General features: G+C 48.5%; 1 protein-coding gene across 17 annotated transcripts in view; it reads left to right on the forward strand.

Annotated features, from left to right (window-relative positions):
- Positions 1 to 19,777, forward strand: part of Irag2 (inositol 1,4,5-triphosphate receptor associated 2) — a 60,046-nt gene that overhangs the window by 25,415 nt on the left and 14,854 nt on the right. For 3 of the 17 annotated variants that reach the window (XM_050164688.1, XM_050164685.1, XM_050164691.1), the window contains exons 3-12: positions 753 to 849; positions 2,738 to 2,882; positions 3,392 to 3,498; positions 13,328 to 13,374; positions 13,473 to 13,537; positions 13,688 to 13,783; positions 14,642 to 14,712; positions 17,996 to 18,053; positions 19,459 to 19,522; positions 19,602 to 19,629. In XM_050164688.1, coding sequence (XP_050020645.1) covers positions 3,475 to 3,498; positions 13,328 to 13,374; positions 13,473 to 13,537; positions 13,688 to 13,783; positions 14,642 to 14,712; positions 17,996 to 18,053; positions 19,459 to 19,522; positions 19,602 to 19,629 — 453 coding nt within the window. In that variant the 5' untranslated portion in view covers positions 753 to 849; positions 2,738 to 2,882; positions 3,392 to 3,474. Of the gene's footprint in view, positions 1 to 752; positions 850 to 2,734; positions 2,883 to 3,391; positions 3,499 to 13,327; positions 13,375 to 13,472; positions 13,538 to 13,687; positions 13,784 to 14,641; positions 14,713 to 17,995; positions 18,054 to 19,458; positions 19,523 to 19,601; positions 19,630 to 19,777 lie in introns of all 17 variants that reach the window. The other 14 variants (XM_050164695.1, XM_050164689.1, XM_050164696.1 and 11 more) reach the window with 11 other exon arrangements.

Here is a 19,777-nt window from a genome sequence, read left to right on the forward strand (position 1 = left end):
CAGGCAAAGGCTGTACCTCTAAACCAAATACACCAGTCCTGTTACTTTCTATTTTGAGACAAGGTCGCACTAAGTTGCCCAGGCTAGCCCTGCACCCACTTTGTGGCCCAGGCAGATCTTGAACTTGAGATGCTCCTGCCTCTGCCTCCCAGGTGTTGCGACTCTGAGCCTGAACTTCCAGGTCAGGCTTGAAAACACAGCTGGATTTGCTCCTGTTCTGTGGCCCTGGATAGAAGTCTGAGAGCTTTGCTCTGTAACATCCTCATTTGGGACCCGTCACATCCTGCCTACTTTTTATCTTTGAAATTTTATCTATTTTTATTTTATGTGTGTGGGATGTTTCCTGCATGTATGTCTGCACGCGGTGTGCGCGCAGCAGTGCCCAGCATGTGTGCAGTACCCACAGACGCCAGAAGAGGGTGCTGGACCCGTGGGCACTGGAGTTCTAGATGGTTGTGGGCCACATGTTGGTGCTAGGAACCAGAAACTGGGTCCTCTGCATAACCACCCCCAGCACCTGTCTGGTAACTTTTTTAAAATATTTTTTTATTAATTGAGAATTCAAATGATATATTTTGGCCATATTCCTCCCCTCCAAACTCCTCTGAGGTCCACCCATCTGCACATCTCATTTTTGCTCCATCTGTCCCTGCCCCAATGAGTTGTTTGTTTTTTTCTGAAGGAATTATCTTGAAAACTGTGGGGTGGAACTCTCCTTTAGACAGTGAATAATGCTGTTTTTTTTTGTTTAGAAGCAATCCCGCCACAAACCACAGCGGAGGCAAAAGGGAAGCACTTGGCAGGGACCCTTGACCTGGAAAGACCTGTGTCCGTGTAGACCTCTGCTAGGTGAGAGGACACGCCCCCATGCCTGCCCACGTAGTCTGAGGGGCTTCTCAAAAGAGATAATAATTAGTAACAATGATATCTGTCCAGAGAGATATATTGGATCTTTGTCTATGGATTCAATTAATATATACCTGTACACCCACCCTATAACCAGGTACCATTACATCTAATCAAGAACAAGTCCTAAAGCAACAATACCTGAGTTCAGAAAACATTCCGTAGAAGATGGAATAGTAGGTGGGTGGGGGAAGGAGAGGGCTTTGGGAACGTGGTGAAAGAATCTGACGGGTGGTGTGTGGACAGCAAAACCAGGGCTCCAGAGAGAAGACCATGCAAGCTTCGTCTTTGTGGAATCAGAGCTGATGTGGGTTTAGAGGAGCAAGGAGGAAACGAAGGGAGAGAGGGCGGGGCCCGGGCCTGTTCCGAACAGTCAGACCAAAGGTAAAAGAACTGCATCCTGAGAAGGGCTCAGAGTCAGACAGCGCCAACACTGCCTGGGTGTGATGGCGGACAGAGCCTGGTGGTTCCCGAAAGGACAGAGGGTGGCAGAGGTTACAAAGACAAGCTTAAGAAGGAACATAAAGTGGTTTGTAAATCATTTAAAGCAGACAAGGATCAGCCACTCCTGACAGGTGTCAGGCTAGACTGGTGACCTAAACCAGTTTGTTTCACTCCCTGAAACCCTCAGCCAAACACCACCCGCAGGGTAGAATCACGCTGTGGACCTGCACTCTGCGGTGCCTGACAATGGCATTAGTTCCCTCCACTGTCCCATAGGGCCACGCTAGGGTAGCTCCCATTTTATTGTATTGACTTCTGTGGGACTGGAGACAGAATATGCCCGGTGATGCTCCACCACCGAGCTTCCCTGGCTCCTGGCACCTTTTAGTTTCACTGAAAAGTTTTTATTGTATTTTATGTGTGAGATTGTTTTTCCTGAAAGCATATAAATGCAGCATATGGGTGCTGGTGGCCACGGAGCCCAGAAGGCATCAGATGCCCCAGAACTCGGCTTGCAGAAGGTTGGGAGCCATTGGGAGCTGAACCTGGGGGCTCTGAGAGCAGCTCACACCCTTCAGGGCCACGTATCCCATGGAGAGCTCTCATTGCCAAGAGGAATAAACAGGAGCATCAAACATACTTTGCCTGAGATCCCGTGTCCCTTTACATAGAAGAGATTTAGGGCTCTGAGTGGAGAAGCTATTTACCTACAATCATACAACCTGCAGGAGCAAAGCCCGGATTTGAACCAAAAGACTGTGACTGATAGAAAACTTGCCATTTTTAAAGATTAAACGTGGCATCGTCCTGTACCCCGAAACACAACAACCGCGTTCCCCAAAAGGAGTGGCTTGTCTTTGCAGTCTGCTTCCTACAATGCTTTTGGTGGGTTCTGATCACAGGGTCCCATAGCTTTCCCCTAAGGAGCCTGCAGAGCTGCTCTGAGAGGCCAGATAGTAAATATTTTATCCCTTTCAAGCCACGTGGTCTCCATGGCAACCATTCAGCAGCACTGCTGAAACATACAAGAAGCCATGGACGGTCCACGAATGAATGGCCATGGCTGTGTTCTAATAAAGCTTCACATATGAAAACAGGCCGCTGGATGGATGCTGTCTTCTTAGTGGCTCAGTGGGCAAAGGCTTTCTGTGCTCCTTCACCCACCCCTCAGTTTGTTTTGTTGTTGTTTGTTTTTAATAAACACTGGCTGTTTCTGCCTTCATGTAACTAGGCCTCTAGGGGTTCTAGGATAAAATGTTATAAAATCGGGTTGGTTTTCACATTTTCAGACACGGTGCAACCAACCTCTTGGGTGAGGAAGAGCTTAGTCTTTAAGGCACTTTGAATGGGAAACTCACCTCCACCCTCATTCCTTCCTTCTCAGTAGATGCCTTGTATCCTGACGGCCTTACAGCCATCCCAAAGCTGGAATTGACATCTGTCTCATGTGCCAAGAAACCAATCCATGCTCTGTGTAAAAGACCCCCGGAGCAGGAGGCAGATGGAGCTTCGCATGTGACAAGAGGACCCCAGTACGTCAGATCACAGCTGTCCCCCCTTCTCCTGTATTTTACCTGATATTATTATTTCTTTGCTATGCTTTGGATGGAGTGTTTTGGATAGCGCTCTGAGCAGTGCGTCTGGAATCCAGACGTTGCCTTTGAATTTCGTGAGACGGCTTTGCAGGGCATACTACAAATTCTCTGCTAAGTTAGCTGAGGTGAGCCATGGACATTGCTTGTGTCTGTTGTCCCGCACCCCAGTCTCCGGAGTCAAAGGACTGACCGCACACCTGAGCTTCTGTTGGTCTGGCAGGGTTAACCCCCCAGTGAGAGTCCTCTCTGCTCCGGAGTGGAGGAAACAAGACTTTGAATTGCAAATGTCGTATTTTCATTTTTGGTTAGGCTTTTCTGTCCTTAGTAACTTCTCTCTGAAGGAGATAGAGGCTTCTTGCTTGACTAGAAGTTGACTGGACCAGGAGGGGCTACTGGGAACTATGGTGCAGTTTGGCCCCTGCTAACCTGCAGTTTTTCACCTGCAGGAAGCCACTCTCTTCTCCACCCCAGGTGCCCTGTCCCCGCAGGAGGCTCCACCTTGGGTCCAGAGCTTCTAGCCTGCACCAGGATGAATGAGGACCTCAGTGTACAAGTGAGTATGGATGGAGATGCTTCATTTCCAGCACTGCCGGGCTCTGGTCCTCTTTGGAACTCACATATGTAAGGAATATCCAGCTCCAAAGCCAGGAAGTTAAAATTCAGTCATTTGGGGGCTTTCTGTTACTCATGTAGCATAAATATGACTGGAGAGATGGTTCATTGGTTAAGAGTCCTGAATGCTCTCATGGAGGACCTGGGTTCAATTCCCAGCACTCCTATGATGACTTACAATCATTCCTAACTCTAGTTCCAGGAAATATGACACCCTCTTCTGGCCTTTATGGGTACTGCACCATGTGGTGCACACACACACACACACACACACACACACACACACACACACACAGGCAAAACACCCATACACGTAAACAAATCTAAAATAAAAATAAAGACAAGTTCCGGGGTGAATGAGTAAAGGGGGAACTGGGTGGAGTGCGCTGAACTTGGTGCTATATCTTGTTTTTTGTTATTTAAATTTGCTAATGCAGCAATAACTCAGCGGCAATGGCTTTCCAGGAACTGAGATCAAGGCTAGATGATCCTTGAGGCATTGGCTCCTTATCAAAGAGTCCACTTTGCCAGAGGCAGGCACAGACGGTACTCTGCTGAAGACGACGGTGACCTGGACCGCCTTCAGAAAGGCCATTGTTCAACCACCCCAGGCCAATGGATGTACTTGGTGTGCTTTCCTCAGAGTCAGGATCTGCCCATCCACCGTTCTTGACTGGAGGAAAACTCTCACCCCAAACAGTTAGTTAATTCTGTGGATGGTGTCACAGAATTGAGAAATGCCAGAATACTAGAACACTTGATCCTTCTTCCCACCCCTGTCCCAAGCAAAAAATACAGTTCTCTGTCCCAGCGTTCTATCCCTAGACAATCAGCAACCTTCTTTCCCTAGAGTGCTGCCTCTCATGGAAGTCTCTGATAAAGGGAATCAACACTGTTTGGCCTCTGGGGCCTGACTGCTTCTAACAAGCCTTAGGTTTCTAGTCTATACCAGGTCCTCAGCCCTGCTGTACGGACAGCCCCTTTCTTCCCCGCTGGCTCACAGGCATCTGAGCAGCTCCCGGCCTGTTGGGAACAGTACTTGAGTCCTTATACCGTGCATACGCTTCTGTATAAACTGTTTTAAAATGCTTCTGTGTGTAGGCCCACAAGTAGAGTTACTGCCTCTTGTGTGGTCATGCGGTCCCCTCGTGTTTAATGTCTCGATGATCTACAGAACATATTCCATGGCCTATGCTGGTTTACTCTGCCACCATCAGAACCCGAGGATTCTAATTTCTCTACGTTATCCCAACACCACGCGACTGTCGCCAGCTCAGAGAATGCAAAGTGAAAACCCGAAGGGTTTGATTTGCATTTCTCTAACGAATAGTGATGTCTGTCATCTTTGCATGTGTCTGTTGGCCCTTATCGATTTCCATGTAAATATGTCTCCTGAGATCAGAGGCCCCACTTTTAAAAGGTTTTCTCTCTCTGCTTTCTTTTAAGAGTTGTTTCCATCCTCCCACTTACGTGCATGCGTCCACTTCTATAAATTTTATATAATTTCTGATATATAATTGTGTGTACTTTTTATATTGAACAATTGATGCATGATTTATTTTCATTGGTTCCCACCTTGCTGAGAAGCCCAGGACAAGAGAGGGAAAAGACATGAGCCTCCTTTGCTATCACTTAGCCTTCTTCTGCAGTTTTAATACAGGAAGTTGACCTCAGCCACGTACAGGAAGTTTGGTTGTTAGTAATTTCCCTTTTATCAGGCACTAATTTCACAACGAAGAGGAAAGAGGCAACACGAGCTGAGCTGAGCGTCAGGCACGGTGCAGGGAAGCATTTCCACAGCCACATTAACCCTCTCCAAGCATTTCCACAGGCCGCTTTAACCCTCTCGGCCTCCAGAGTCGGGGCGGTCTCTGCTCTGGCAGAGGAGCCACCTGGAGATGGGGGAGTTAAATCGCTTGAGGATGACTCAGCTAGTAAGTAGCAAACTCTGGGCTAAGTTCAGCTTCCCGTAGCTTCAAAGGACCTGGGTTTCAGCATCCCCTCTTAGCACACTGGGTTTCGCTGCTTCCTGCATTAAGATCACTCGTGGCTGTACTGAAGAGATTCCTGCTTGGCACATCTGACAGGATCTGGTGATCTGTTCTGTGGGGTCTTGACCAAGTTGTTTCATCGGTGATCTTGACACCCATTTAGAAACAGGAGTCCCCAGAATCACAGTAGAAACTCTTCCAGCATGGTGCTGGAAGACGGTCAGGGTCCTCTGCGGAGGCTCACACCACCTTCTCACAGCCCCAGGAAGCTGTCTGAGTCTGTGCGCTGTACAGTGACCTAAACTGCAGCTTCTCTACACTGTCACTTTGGGCTTCTGCTCTCCGTAAATGCTTACAGCCTAAGGTTGCCATCTCCTCCAGCCTGCCCCCACCCTGTTCTCTGAGCACATCCCCGAAAGCCTCCCTTCACCTGGCACCCCGCCTCTGAGCCTCTAATGGTGAGCGTAGTGTCCTCATGAATCATAGTCCAGGGATTAGAACAAGTACAAAGTAAGCATGAGCAGAACCCATAATCCGTGTTCGTCCAGGTACGCAATGACAATGGCCTTTCCCTAACCCCTGGCTGTCAGCCACGATCTCTGTCCCTCACCAACCTTACGATGAACTTCTTGCCTCACACTCAGGTTCTTCTGTCACTTGTCACACCTGTGTTTCTACCTTCATTTCCCTGGCATTGCCTTATGGTTATCTTGTACCTCAGCCAAACCAGGAGGCTGTGCGGCAGCGGTGAACCTTGCAGACCTGCCGGGGGCGTTCCCCTGCAGCAATGTTGTTTCTCCATTGGGCAAAATTCTGTTCACTCACCAAGGCTGGTTTCAAACACCAGCTGCTTCTCAAGGCTCTGTGGTAACTCGGATTTTTAGGGCTCACAAATCTCCACTTCTTGAGGGAGGGTTTGCTAATGATGGGGGTGGGGGGAATTCAAGGTCAGGTTTCCCTGGGTTACCTAGGGAATGCTGCAGGAAAACCAACCCCTGGCCAAAGGGCCTTCCTTTCTGGATTCGTGCACCCCCTTTCCACGGCCCCATTAACTAGGGTTAAAATTGAAATTTACTTTTAAACATTTTTCCAAGCGCGGAGGGGAGCGGATCACAGCCCCTGAGTGGAGGTTGGAGGGCAATTTTTGCAGGAGTCCCTTCTCTCTTCTACTGTGCAGATCCAGAGATCAACCTTAGGTCATAGTCCAGGCAGTGAGCTTCTTACCTACGGCACCGTCTTGCTAGTCCTGACTAGATGATTTTTAGAAGACTCCTATAGCCCACACTGCCTAGAACTCACTGTCTAGCCTAGACTATCCAAAGACTTTCATCCTCCTGCCTCAGCCTTGTGTGTGCTGGGATTCTAAGTGAGTACCATGTCACCAGACTCAAGGCCCCAGTAACTGTGTTCACCCTTTCCTGTCAGCATAGTCTGGTCACGTGGTCGTCACTCACTGTTTATCCATCTGGGGTGGGTAGCCTGGGGTACTCATGTCACGTGGTCGTCACTCACTGTTTATCCATCTGGGGTGGGTAGCCTGGGGTACTCATGTCACGTGGTCATCACTCACTGTATTTATTTTTCTGTCTGGGGAGGGTAGCCTGGGGTACTCATATCACGTGGTCGTCACTCACTGTATTTATTTTTCTGTCTGGGGAGGGTAGCCTGGGGTACTCACGTCCTGGAAGAGAGCACACCTTGCAGCTAATTGGGAGTCATTTCTCTCCATCCTCTGTGTGCTCCCGGGGACTGCCATGCAGTCACTAGGCGTGGTAGCGGGCACCTTTACTTGTTGAGCCATCTTGCTGGCCTCGGTTCCGTATTTTCGTCCTGTATCAGGCAATAGGCTTGGTGGAGAGCATTAGACGGGGACACAGAAGCAGTCTGCCCTTTATTCAGAATGTGAAGTCTCCATGGTAGATGCCAATGGGCTGTTGGCATGTAGACCCTTCCCAGAAGCTCCCCAGGTCCTCGCTCTCTGCAGAAAGTGTACTTAGCACTGTCGAGAGTTCTCAGCTCACCTGGGGCTTCGGGGTCCTTAGCCCTAGAGAGAGAACCCTAGAGAGAGAACCCTTCCTTAGTCACTAACGAGTGTGTGCCCAGCAACCTGAGTAGATGTGAGGTCTTGTCCTCCCCCAGCGGCCACTCTGTCATTGCAGGCTGAAAGACCGACAGGGAGGGCTCAGCAAGGTGGCCGTGTTGGGTCTCTCAACTGTGCTCCTAAGGTCTCGGGATTTATTTCCCACATTTTCCCACTCCCACAGAGAAAGTTCTACTCTTTCATTATCTAATTTTATCACAACGGAAGATGAAACCGAACACCAGTGTTGGTCAGAGGGTCTTTGAGTGAGTCAAGGAGTCAGGCACGGAGAGAGTCTCAAGGGGTGACCTGCAGTATTCAGGCGTCCTATGTGGGGCATTCTTAAGGAGAACAGAACTTGCTTAGGGACCCACAAGAGAAGCAAGCGAGATTACATGGAAGCCTTTGGATGAAATGTGTTTCCTGGGGCTCCACAGCGATGTGGAGGAAGATTCAGTGTGTGAGAAAACAGACAAGAGGACCCTGGAACACGAAGCTGCTGAGACCACAGGACGAGTACAGAGAAGCTCACCCTACTGCCAGCTCCTGCTGATGAATTTTTAGCCACATGAATAAGGTTAGGGACTGAGCAGACCTGGCTGAAGACTGGCCATGTATTAGCTGTGGGAACTTGTACACACGGTTGCACCTGCCTGAGTTTGTGTCCCCTGCAGAAGGGAATGTTACTTTGCAAGGCCTTTGGGTATCTACACGCATACATACAAACACACTCCTCCGTGTCTATTACATACGTACCTACACATGTGTCTATGCAGCTAAGTTCCTGCCTACTGACTCGTGGAAACAAGCCACACAGATGCCACGCAGCGGGAAAACAGTGGCACTCCATGACCGGCTCCTCTTCTTGCCAGTGAGCAGGGAAGCTTTTCTTCTCATGGATCCTCTGACCAGCATCGCCAGGGCCGTCACCAGAATGCAGACTCTTAGGTCTGTTGGCTCCAGGCGGACATAAAGTTTGGGGCGTGTGGAGAAAGGAGGTTGCTTTCCTCCCATACATCTACACCTCTTTGAAATCCTTGCTTGTTGGCCACACTGCCCACAGCCTGACCGCACCTCAGCCTCGGCCAGTCTCTTTCCTAGGTCAGCAGTAGACCGCAGTACCTCACGCTTTGGTGCTCTCAGAGGATGCAGTGTGAGCAGAGTTTCTGAGATGCACAGACAGTCCTGCCGTGCTGGGGACAGTGGTCAGGAGCACAGTCTCGCGCTGTCGCCCCCTCCACAGGCTGTGTCCATTTCCTTAGAATCACGATTCCCTCCGGGCAATGGCCCCTCCTCAGCCTGCCTGCCTGCTGCTCCTCAGGCTTTGGCTTCTCTGCTGGGCTAAAGAGTAGGCAGCTGTTCTCTTAGTGCCTTGCAAACCTGGGTACATGCTAGGTGCTTGTTCCTGCCCTGAATGTCCAAGGATTAGGGAATTCCATGATGGAGCACTTGGGAGACTGAAACAGGAGGGTGGACTGAGTCTGAGGCTAGCCTGGGCTACAGAGTGAGACCCTGCCTCAAAACAAAACAAAACAAATCCGATGTTCCCTTCTTCCACTGGTCTCTGATGCGTGCCTACAAAGAAACTTGGTAGCGTGTGTGTTTGGGTGTGTTGCCTGCTTTGCATGCATGTGTACCACGTGTATGGAGTGCCCAAAGAGAGCACTGGATCCCCTGGGACTTGAATACAGACAGCTGTGAGCCACCATGTGGGTACTGAGAACTGAACCCAGGTCCTTTGCAGGAGCATCCTGTTTTCTCAATCACTGAGCTGTCTCTCCAACCTCAAGATTTACGTGTGTGTGTGTGTGTGTGTGTGTGTGTGTGTGTGTGTGTGTGTGTGTGTAAAACCCACCATGCATGTGGGCACTAACAGAGGCCAGAAGAGGGAGCTCCTTTGGAGCTCGAGTTTCTAGAAGCTGTGTGGTTCTCAGCACAGGTGCAGGGAACTGACCTCGGATGCTGTAAAGCAGCAGGTGCCCCGCACTGCAGAGTCATTTCCCCAGCCCCAACCTGGCTCCGCAGTAAATGCTTGCCAACAGTATCTGTGCCTTTGACCCAGAGTCAGAAGGATCAGAGGCGTCGAGCTCAGAGGCTTCCTCCCGTCTCAGAGAGCAAACGAGTCGGAGATGAAAATCTGTACTTAGAGTTTTAAAGACCTCAACTATTTTTCCTCCCTTCGATTCTCGTTCATGTCACAACTTGTTTCTGAATGAGACAGGTTGTGACCGGGACAGCAGTCACCGAGGCAGAGGGTGGGATCAATATGATACTATTTGGGGGATTTTCTGGCTATTGTCTGTCCTGTTTTCTCAGGCTGTGTGGAGGCGCAGCATTAATAACCTTGGAGAATAAATAACATTGCCAGCTACGTGATTGGGCCGTGCTGATGTTGACTGATAACTGCTTCTAAGTGAAGCTTTCAGTGTTGGGCGTGCCCCACGGGTCTGAAGGTGTGGTGTGCTTTGGGTTAGAAAGAAGGGGAGAAAGAAGTAAGGAAATTTCATTTTGTTCCTGTGCCAGTTCAGCCACACACTCTTCCTCTCTTCGGGAGCATTTAAATGGACGCAGAGTCCCGTCTTAGGTCTGCATAAACTCTGGCTGCTTTCTTTTCTGTCTTGTTAATTTGACTAGCTGTAGCTGGCTACACTCAGCCCAGTAGTAAAATTCCATTGGCAGCACCTGTCCATCAGGAGGAATTTCTTTCCATTTCTAAAGAGGAGTTAAAGCAGCATTTTATTGAGAAAAAGCAGTCCTAGAAGATTATCTAGGCTAATGAATTCCTAAAATCCCGTTTTCTTTCCCTATTGTTCTTTCTACTTACTTTTCTATGTCCACATTGACATACTGTTTCTCTCTCTCTCTCTCTCTCTCTCTCTCTCTCTCTCTCTCTCTCTGTGTGTGTGTGTGTGTGTGTGTGTGTGTGTGTGTGTGTGTGTGCGGCCCGTGTTTGCTGATCCAGCCCATAGGAGACTCTCATTTTGATCCATGCTTTGCCAACCCCGCCCTGTGGTAACTCCTGCTCATAAGAGCGAGGGCTGGGGCCTGGGTTTTCATGTAAATGGGATTAGGTCTCTATTTGAATGGATTGCCCGAGAGGAGAGCATGTTCTTCCTGGGTGTTTGCTTCATGGAGTGAGCGAATCTGCCACAAGTAAGTCAGACTCCTACCTGAATTTACTCTATTTCTTGGTTTTCTATGCTTTTAAAATATGTTCAGCAGATTCTTCCTCAGTCTGTCCAGGCCACAAGGTTGTTGGTGGGTTAAGTCTTATATGAGTGTGGGAGAGTGGTCTAAACGGGGTTCAAGTTCCTCCTGTCCCGCTCCACATACATGGACATCTAGAAGGTCTTCCCTCCAATTCTCCTGTACTGCAGCCTCAAATCTGAAATGAGCTTTGAAGAACAGAAAGCCAACCCTTTCCTCCGTCTATTCTCATATAATGGATGAACGTGTTCCTGAGCTACACTTTTGACAGGCTAGGGTTGAGTTCTGCTGCGTGTCATATCCTGGTGGCTGAAATTTATAAAGATTAACAACCCGAGAGTTAAATCTGCCTGCTTCCACAGTGACCCTGCAGGACTATGGGGGTGACCCTGCAGGACTATGGGGGTGACCCTGCAGGACTATGGGGAGACGGATGGCCACGCAGTTTGTGAGGTTTCTCCCAGATGGCACAGGACGTTGGTGTGGTCAGTGAGCATTGACAGTTGTTAAAACACTTCCGAGAATGTTTCAGCACAAGAGATGGGAGGTTTTCTACTGTGCAAGCAAGGGCCTTCCGACTGTACTGTCTAAGGTTACAGTGAACAGAACACTGTAGGGCCCTACAGACAAAACTTGTCTGTGGCCTCGGGGGCAAATCTTACATGTTTACCATAGTTGTGTTTTGGCTTTAAACAGGACAACCAGACTTTTAAAATAGTAGTATTGTTACAAAAAGGTGAAGGGTGTTCCTCCCTCCCACTTTCGGAAGCCGTCTAGTAGGGCATGAACACACTTCTGCCTACGTTCAAGCATTGAGCACCAAGGTGCCAGCAGACAGGGCCGGCGTTAGTACTGTAACTCATCAGAGCGGATGACATGGAAACACATCACAATTAATAGTTACTTTTTAAAAGATTTACCATGTGTCCATGTGAATGTATGCACATATATGTGCACGTGTCTGCAGAGACTGGAAAAGGGTGTCAGAGCCCCTGGAGATGGACTTACAGGTTGGAGCAAGCCACCATCCGGTATTGGGGACTGAACTCAGGTCCTCTGCAAGAGCCACCGGCTCTCTGAACTGCCGAGCCTCTCTCCAGCCCATGTTTGTATTTAAATCTTTGTAAGTCTAAACAGTTTAGACACTCTCTTTCCCTACACCCCACATCAGTGCATACTCAGAGTTAGTCTGTGCTAGAGAAGACACTGTGTTTAGTTCAGTGTGGTTCAGAAGACTGACTGCCTCCCAGACCCTTGGTAGACTCCTCCTCCCTGGCCTTAATTCCTTGCATTTCCCCCCGAAAACCCTCTGTAGAACAGTTTTGGGGAAATGAGATTACATATACATGTATGTTGTTTTAATGTACATGTGGAGGTCAGAGGCTATTTGTAGTTTCCTTTTTCCCTCCACATTTCTGGTTTCCAGGCATTGAACTCAGGTCATCAGACTCAGCATCAGCGCCTTCCCCTGCTGAGTCTGCTCATCTCCCCTGATGTCTGTAGATTCTAACAAACTAAATAGACATAGACAGAGCTCCTGCCCGGCATGGCCAAGGCTCTTGGTTCACCATTACTGCTAAAACCAACAATGAAATAAAAATAACAAAAACAAGCCCTCACCAAGGCTTTCTGTGGCCTGCCACTGGCTGTAGCCTTTGACGATTCTGCATCCAATTGATCATACTATGCACCTGTGTGCAGTTATGTGCGTTTGCATTTCACAGTGTCGGTGTCTGCCACAGACATGCCAGCAGGATAGCACTTCTGAATTCAGCTTCCCTTCCTAAACACATAACAAGCAATGCATGCCAAGCAGAGCAAGCTCCCAGGAAAAGCCCAGGGCTTAAAAGGAAGCACTGGCCAGACCAAAACCCACCTTTGCTTTTTGAAAGATCGTAAGCGTGTGTATAAATCCTAGTGCCAAAATCAGATCCTCTCTAATCGAGAACCCTTACTATAAATTTCAAGGTTTGAAAGAGACTTTTACAACTTTCACAACTTGCCCTGGCAGTTCAATACTGCCTTTGAATGGAATCATGAGTGTTGACCTGCTTGTAATCTATCAAATCCCTGCAATATGGGTTAAGTCTAAAGTGTATAATTTATCTCTCAAGAAACCCAAGAGCCGTTTCAGGTTGAAAGTTGGATGCTGAGTAGCTGTCTCATAAATAAAAATGTGACAGTCACATAGTGCAGCCCTCGAACAAGACCAGGCCTTGAGTGTGTGAAATAAACTCCATCTGCCCTTGGGGTTTAGCATTTGTTTTGCTCAAGGATGTATCAGGTTTCCTCTAAAGTAGGGTGTTGTTTGTGAGAACGGATCTGAGAAAGTGTGCGGATGAAGATTCCCTAAAGGCCCCACTCCCCAGATCTTCCCCGGAGCCCAGGAAATAGTGGCTTGATTTAAAGCTGTTGAGGATACTGGTCTAAAACTGCCTTTCTGGAATGCACACTGTTAAACCACTGACCACATGTCTCCTTGTTCCCTGCAGGAGAATGGTGTTGGTCACCTGTATTCTGAGAGCTTGCCACAGCTCAGGTTTGTCCTGCTTTTGAACTTGGGTGCCCATTCCGTGGGTTTTTTAACGAAATCACTTGCCCTCCATGTTGAAGGTATTTCTTGTCTCCTTTCATCAGGGAGTCTCTCACACAACCCTCGGCCAATCACACTTCATCCTCAGAGAGCACTGTGACTTCGAGTGGTGAGTGGAGGCAGGACAGAGAAAGCTGGGGTTCTTGTTACTAACTGAGCCCTGGTGTTTGGCAGCCTGCTAAGGGGCGTGCAAATAAGAGGGGCCTAGGCAAATGCTTCGTTTGCATGGCTCTCACAGCCAGCCTCTTCCTGTCCCCAGACTCTGGATCAGACACTTTGCACATGACTCCTGGGGACCTTGACTGCAAATCCCTCTGCGAGGAGGAGGAAGCAGGATCGGCCTCTGCCATGCCAGGTAATGCTGTTGCAAGCCCCTAAGTTGCGCCTACAAACCAGTCAGGTCAGTGGCCCTGGGAGCTTGATAACGTGGGGTGTTCCTCTTCAGAAAGTGATTCTTGTCAAATACCTTGATGCAGTCTGTCTGTTGTGTGAGGGTGATGGCACTGTCTCAATCTGATAGGCAGACGAAAGGTTAGGATATGTTATAGCAGGCCTTAAATATTGCCATTTGACAGAAATGGTTTATACTTAGTTAGGTGTCATTATGTCAGCCCCAGCCCTAAAATTCAAGGAAAAACAGAAAACTTCCATAGAAGGAATCATATTTTCCAAAAGAAATTGATATCTATTTTGCTCTTATTTCGTATAGTCGTTTATAACCCTCGAGTCTTCCAGAAGCAGGAAGCACAGGGTTGAGGCAGTGCAGGCCGCATTCTGTGCAGGGTGTGCAAAAATGAAGAGAAGTCACTACACATGACAGTGTCCCCAAAGCGTCCCTTTTCTCAGCCTGACAGCCTGGCATCTGGGAGTGTCCACGTCACAATCACTACCAGCCTTGCAGACAATATTTGCAAAACTATGTGTCAAGCTGCAGGAAAGCCAAGTTGCAACCACTTCTCCTTCCACATAGCTCTGTAGTAGAAAAAGGCCGCTTTAGCCCGGGAAAAGCTTAAAGAAACAGCTAGCCCTGTTTGAAAGGCCGCTCCTGCATCCCTGGCTGTGCACTGGCAGACATGCGTGTGCTCGGGAGCCATTAGCTGCTGTCACATGTCAGCCTTTGCTTTTGCTGGTCTGGGACATCACCACCCCGCTGTCTCTTCCTCTTTTGCTTGTCACTGCTTCCCCAGTTTCTCACTGCTTCCTCTTCTCGCAGGCACCAGCCCAGCTCCGAATAATGCTGCAAGCCAGGACTCCGTGAGGGCAGACAAGGCCGCATCGCAGCTGGTGAGGAAACCGTCCATGTAACAGCGAAGGCAGTGACAAGCTTTGAGGATCCAGCTGTCCCTTCGAATTTACATAATGCTCTTTGAAAATCATATTTTACTCTCTCAAGATATTAGGAAACAAATCTGAGTTACTAGAATTTAATTATATGGCCAGGGCATTATCGACTTGGGTAAGCTTGGCGATGAGTCCAAGTGAGGATGGCCTTGCTTCATGCTGAATGTCATTCACTCGCTAATGCATCCTAGATCAGAGACAAGGTGATGAGTGCATCATTGCATACAGCTACACAAATCAGTAATGTGTGTATGTGTTGTGTGTTTGTGTGTGCATGTTGTGTGTGCATATGTGTGTTGTGTGTGTGGTGTTTATGTGTATTTTGTGTGTGTTGTGTGTGTACATGTGTGTTGTGTGCATGTGTGTGGTATGTGTTGTATTGTGCTTTTGTGCATATGTGTGTATGTATATGTATGCGTGTGTGGTATGTATATTGTGTTGTGTGTGTTGTGTGTATGTTATGGGTGTGTTGTGTATACATTGTATGTATGTGTTGTGTGTTTGTGTGCGCATGTGTGTGATGCTGATCGTGTGACAAAGCAGACAGTCAGTGATTATCATGAGATTACTGGTTTGAAAGAAGAACTGGTTGGGGTGAAAGCCAGGAGGATCACGGGAGGTGCGGTGAGAGCGACATGGTTTTAAAGGTTAACACTAAGCACTCACAGGAGAACTCCTTTCATGAAGGAAGATCCATGTCGCTCGTGAGAAGGGTTGAAGGAGAGCCTGGAGACTTTGCTCTAGGGCCATGATTCTCCAAGGCCCTCGCTTATATTTTACTACCTTTGTTGTATGTGTGAAGGTCCATTGCACGTGCATCCATGGTTGAAGGGTAGCCTGCTTCATGGTTCTCCAAGGGTTTTTCTTAGACATTACTCCCTCTGGTGTGTGTGGGGGGGGGGGGGCTAGGAAGAAGGTGCAGGCTGGATATATAAGTATTGTTGTCTTCAGCTCAGTGCAGCGTCAAGAACCACAAAGATCCATGCAGGTAATTCAGGAAAGCTACAGGATGAGGGTTTGGGCGCAGTGAGGTAGATAACAATGTTAAAGTCAAAAAGGAACAGGGTGAGTGATGGGCACGTTATTTGGAATCCTCCTTCCGTGTGGAGCAAAACGAGGATGCAGTGTTGGCTGCTGTAGGTGCTGCTGTTTCCCCTTCTTAAAAGGGGCAGAGGAGCATGGTTTCTGGGTTCTAGTGGAGACATTGTCCTGGCTGTTACTGTGTTTTATTACTGGCATTTAGGAATCTGGGTCTGTGATGACTGTAGATCTAGGTGCTGATATCTGTTCTAGTTTTTACTGTGTGGATGTTCTGATTTTTGGTTTCTCTTGCCCTCTCTGGTTCTTAGGAGGGTGTGTTTACTGTAGGTTGCCTGGTAGGAAATACTTTTGAGACCCTGCTGGGTGTAGCTGCTGGGAGTTCCAGGCAGAATGTGTTTCTAGGTTCTAGGAGCTGATAATTCGGAAAAGGGATGAGCTTAGAAGTAGGAGGAAGCGGATCAACATGACAGAGGAAAAAAAGATGTGTCAGGGATCTGCATAGAGCCCTGGGAGTGGGGACTAAGGGGGAGGAGAGGCCACAGCATGTGTTCTGCTGCATTAGGCCTATTTTCTGTGAGCTCCCACTCATCTGACTGTGTCAGCATCTTACAAACGACTGTGTGCCTACAGCGTTCCCACTAAGTCTTCCAGACCAGTACAGCACAACCTGCTCACACAGTTATGCCTGTGTGGCGATCCTTGCAGCTTTAGAGCAGGCAGGGAAAACCTGATCCATGAAGAGATGAGAATGAACCTTGGCTCACTCCAATTTTACTGTAACCAGTGCTGGACCAAGACTTTGAGGGTCTGACCCAGATCATTTTCTTTAGCCATGTTTGAGAACAGCACAGTTTTGAAAAAGGTATTTGGATAAAGTACACAACAATTTAAGAAATGTTTACATTGAGATTCTTTACAGAGTCCATCTGGTTTCTTTGAAAGAATAGGTACTGGTGACTCAGAGATAGTGCCCAAGATTTAGGGTCTAGGAGTTTGATTGAGGTAAACACAATGCCTGTGGGTGTTGGGGTTGGCCTGGCCCAAAGATAACATAGTCATTTAGGCTGTTGTGAACCGCAGGGACATCACTCATAAAAGTGAGTTTTATGGGAGAGATGCCTCAGTGGTAAGAACACTGGCCGCTCTTCCAGAGGTATTGAGTTCACTTCCCAGCAACCATGTACAATGGTTCACAACCATCTATAATGATGCCCTCTTCTGGTGTAAAGGTGGACTTGCAGATAGAGCACTCATCTATCCATAAAATAGATAACAAATCTTTAAAAAACAAATAGATAAATAAATCTTAAAGAGTGGGTTTTATGGTCAAGATTTAGGGGGAAAGGTCTTAGATAGGTAAAAGCAAATTCTGAGAGATAAGGCAGAGCCTGTCTCATCAGGCAGCAAAGGATCAGCAGGCTGTCAAACGACATCATTCCTAGCGTTCCAGGAGGAGCAGGTACACACCTCATTCCTTTGTAGAGGCCAGCTGTGTGTTTAACTTTCCTGGCTTCTCTGTGCGCACAGGCTTTTTGCCCTCTACACCCCTGGCACACACACAATTTTTTTTATAGCAGCTGGTTAATGGTTTTAAAACATTTGAATGAAGCTATCCATTCGATTACATTTTGATTCAAGTAATCCTAGCACTTGACTGCGTGAGGAAGGAGGATCACTAGTTCCAGGCTAGTACGGGCTCGTGGTCTACATATTGAGATGTTGTCTCAAATGACAAGGAAGCAACAAAATTCTGTGTGTGTGTGTGTGTGTGCGTGTGTGTGTTCATGTGGAGTGAAGGTATAAAAGAATGGATCTTAACAGGCATGTTTCTATAATGCCATGGAAGGCGCCCCTTGCTGTAGCCTGAGATGGCGCTGTATACATCCCCACACACCACCCTGTGTGCCTGGGTGGAGGAGCTGGAGCACAGCTCCTTCCATGCTGGAGCCCCAGTGGCTCCTCCTCCTCATGCACATCACTAGTTTCCTTCGTGACAACTTTACAGATCCTACATTTATGTTAGTTTGGCCTCCATGCAATCCTTTCCACTGGCCCTGTCTGTGCTGGCCTTCATTCCAGTTCCCAGAGTGCTGCAGGGCGATTTGATAGACACAGGCCAGGAGAGGACAGGAGGCAGGGAGCTTTGCTTCCCACACATGCCAATCAAAAGTTCTTCCAATTTTAGGAAGCGGGAGAGGGACTCGGAACAGCAGAAGACAGAGGGAAGGACGGCACCGCAGGAGGTAAGGCGTGCGCACGCACAAACACACGCAACCTCACGTGACCTGTTAGTGGTTCCGGGTGATATATCATAGGCAAAGCTTGTCGGCCACCTACCTACAACACATTCCGCACCCTGGGATAAGATCAGCCAATAGGACTGACCCATGGGACAGGCCTGGTGGCTCATATCTCTAGTGGTGGCACTCTAAGTGGAAGCAGGAAGGTCCGCAGCTAAAGGTCAACCTTAGATAAACAGTGTGTTCACAGTCACGCTGGGGTGCATATGGCCCTGTCTTCAAAATAACCCCCAAGCAAACACAAAATACAAAACAACCCCCCAAACAAAAGCCAAACAAGCAAACCTTATTGAGATAATACTATCGTCATAATCTGAGCATTCAGCTTGCTAGCTGCCTAATTTCAGCCCTCCAAAACCAAGGCAAGGCGGGTAAACAGTGGTTCCATAGCCTCAGGAAATTAGTGCAACTATTTGTCACTGCGGGTTTGCTGTGATGTTCTCACGTCACTCAGTAGTTACATAAAATCACGTCCTATCATGTAGATGGTTCGACAAGGTTGTGACTTGGTTGCATCCTACGTCTGAGAGCCAAAGTTTGGCTCTAAGCCAAGTGTTGTCAACTCTAAAGCCAATGTCATTCATGTTTCCAAGCCGTCACATAGAAAACTGTCATGATAGAGAGATTGTTCTGGAACGGTGAGGTTGATGCCGTGTTCATCAACGTTCTTTGGATCAGTTGCTTTTCTTCGAGGTGTAGCAAAAAATTGTGAGAAAAGCACCTTATAGGAGGGAAGGTTTGTACCTTGACGGATACCATCCTTCCGTTGCGATGGGGAAAGCGTCGCAACAGGAGCGTGCGCGGGGCAGCTGGTCCCCTGCACACACAGCCAGGAAGTAGACAAACGCTGGTGCTTGGCTCGCTTTCTGTTCACTTAGTCTGGGACTCCAGCCCATGGGATGGTGCCCCCCACATGCAGAGGTGGCACCACAGGTCATCTGACCAATCTAGGAGCTCCCTCGCAGGCATGCCTGGGAGTTCTGTTTCCATGGTGATTCTAGACAAACACCGTTGTTATCAGCGTTGTTACTGTAAGTGTTGCTGCCACTGCTTTCAAAGGCTGGACCAGGACAGCGGAGGGGCGCGCAGGCAGTGGGTCTCATGTGGTGAGCTGAAATGTCAAGAGGGCATCAGGGCGCTCTGACTCTGGGCTGTCTTTGGTTTTCACCCCCCACGGATGCCCTGAGATACAAGTCTGTGCGCTCCTAGCGGTGGCTTAGCTGATTCTCTTACTGTGTGAGCAAGTGCCTTAGCTGCCTGTTTTAGTGAGGCTGGGACAGAATAGCATTGGGTGGAAATGGGCTTTGGGATGTTAACTGTTTTTAATCTGGTACTTCATCTTTCACAGAAACTGAGGTTTCCCCGCCTCCCAAAGCTCCTGCAAAGTTAGTCAGCTTTCAGCAGCGTGAGAAGTAAGTCTCCCTCACACTGGGTTTGGAGTCCGTTTTTCCCTTGGGTCATACACATGTAAGTTCTCTGTCTTCTCCACAGCACTTCAGCTAGTGAGAAGGAGGTGGAGGTGAGTTCAAAGCAAATGACTACCTTCTACTCCCTCCGTCCCCTCCCTCCCTCCCTCCCTCCCTTCCTCCCCTCCCTCCCTTCCTCCCTTCTTCCTCCCTCTCTCTCTTTCCTCCCTCCCTTTCTTCCACTCTCCTCCCTCTTCTGCT

Source organism: Alexandromys fortis, unplaced genomic scaffold, assembly GCF_014885135.2.
Source record: "Alexandromys fortis isolate MF-2015 unplaced genomic scaffold, M_Fortis_MF-2015_v1.1 scaffold_153, whole genome shotgun sequence".
NCBI classification, from domain to species: Eukaryota; Metazoa; Chordata; class Mammalia; order Rodentia; family Cricetidae; genus Alexandromys; species Alexandromys fortis.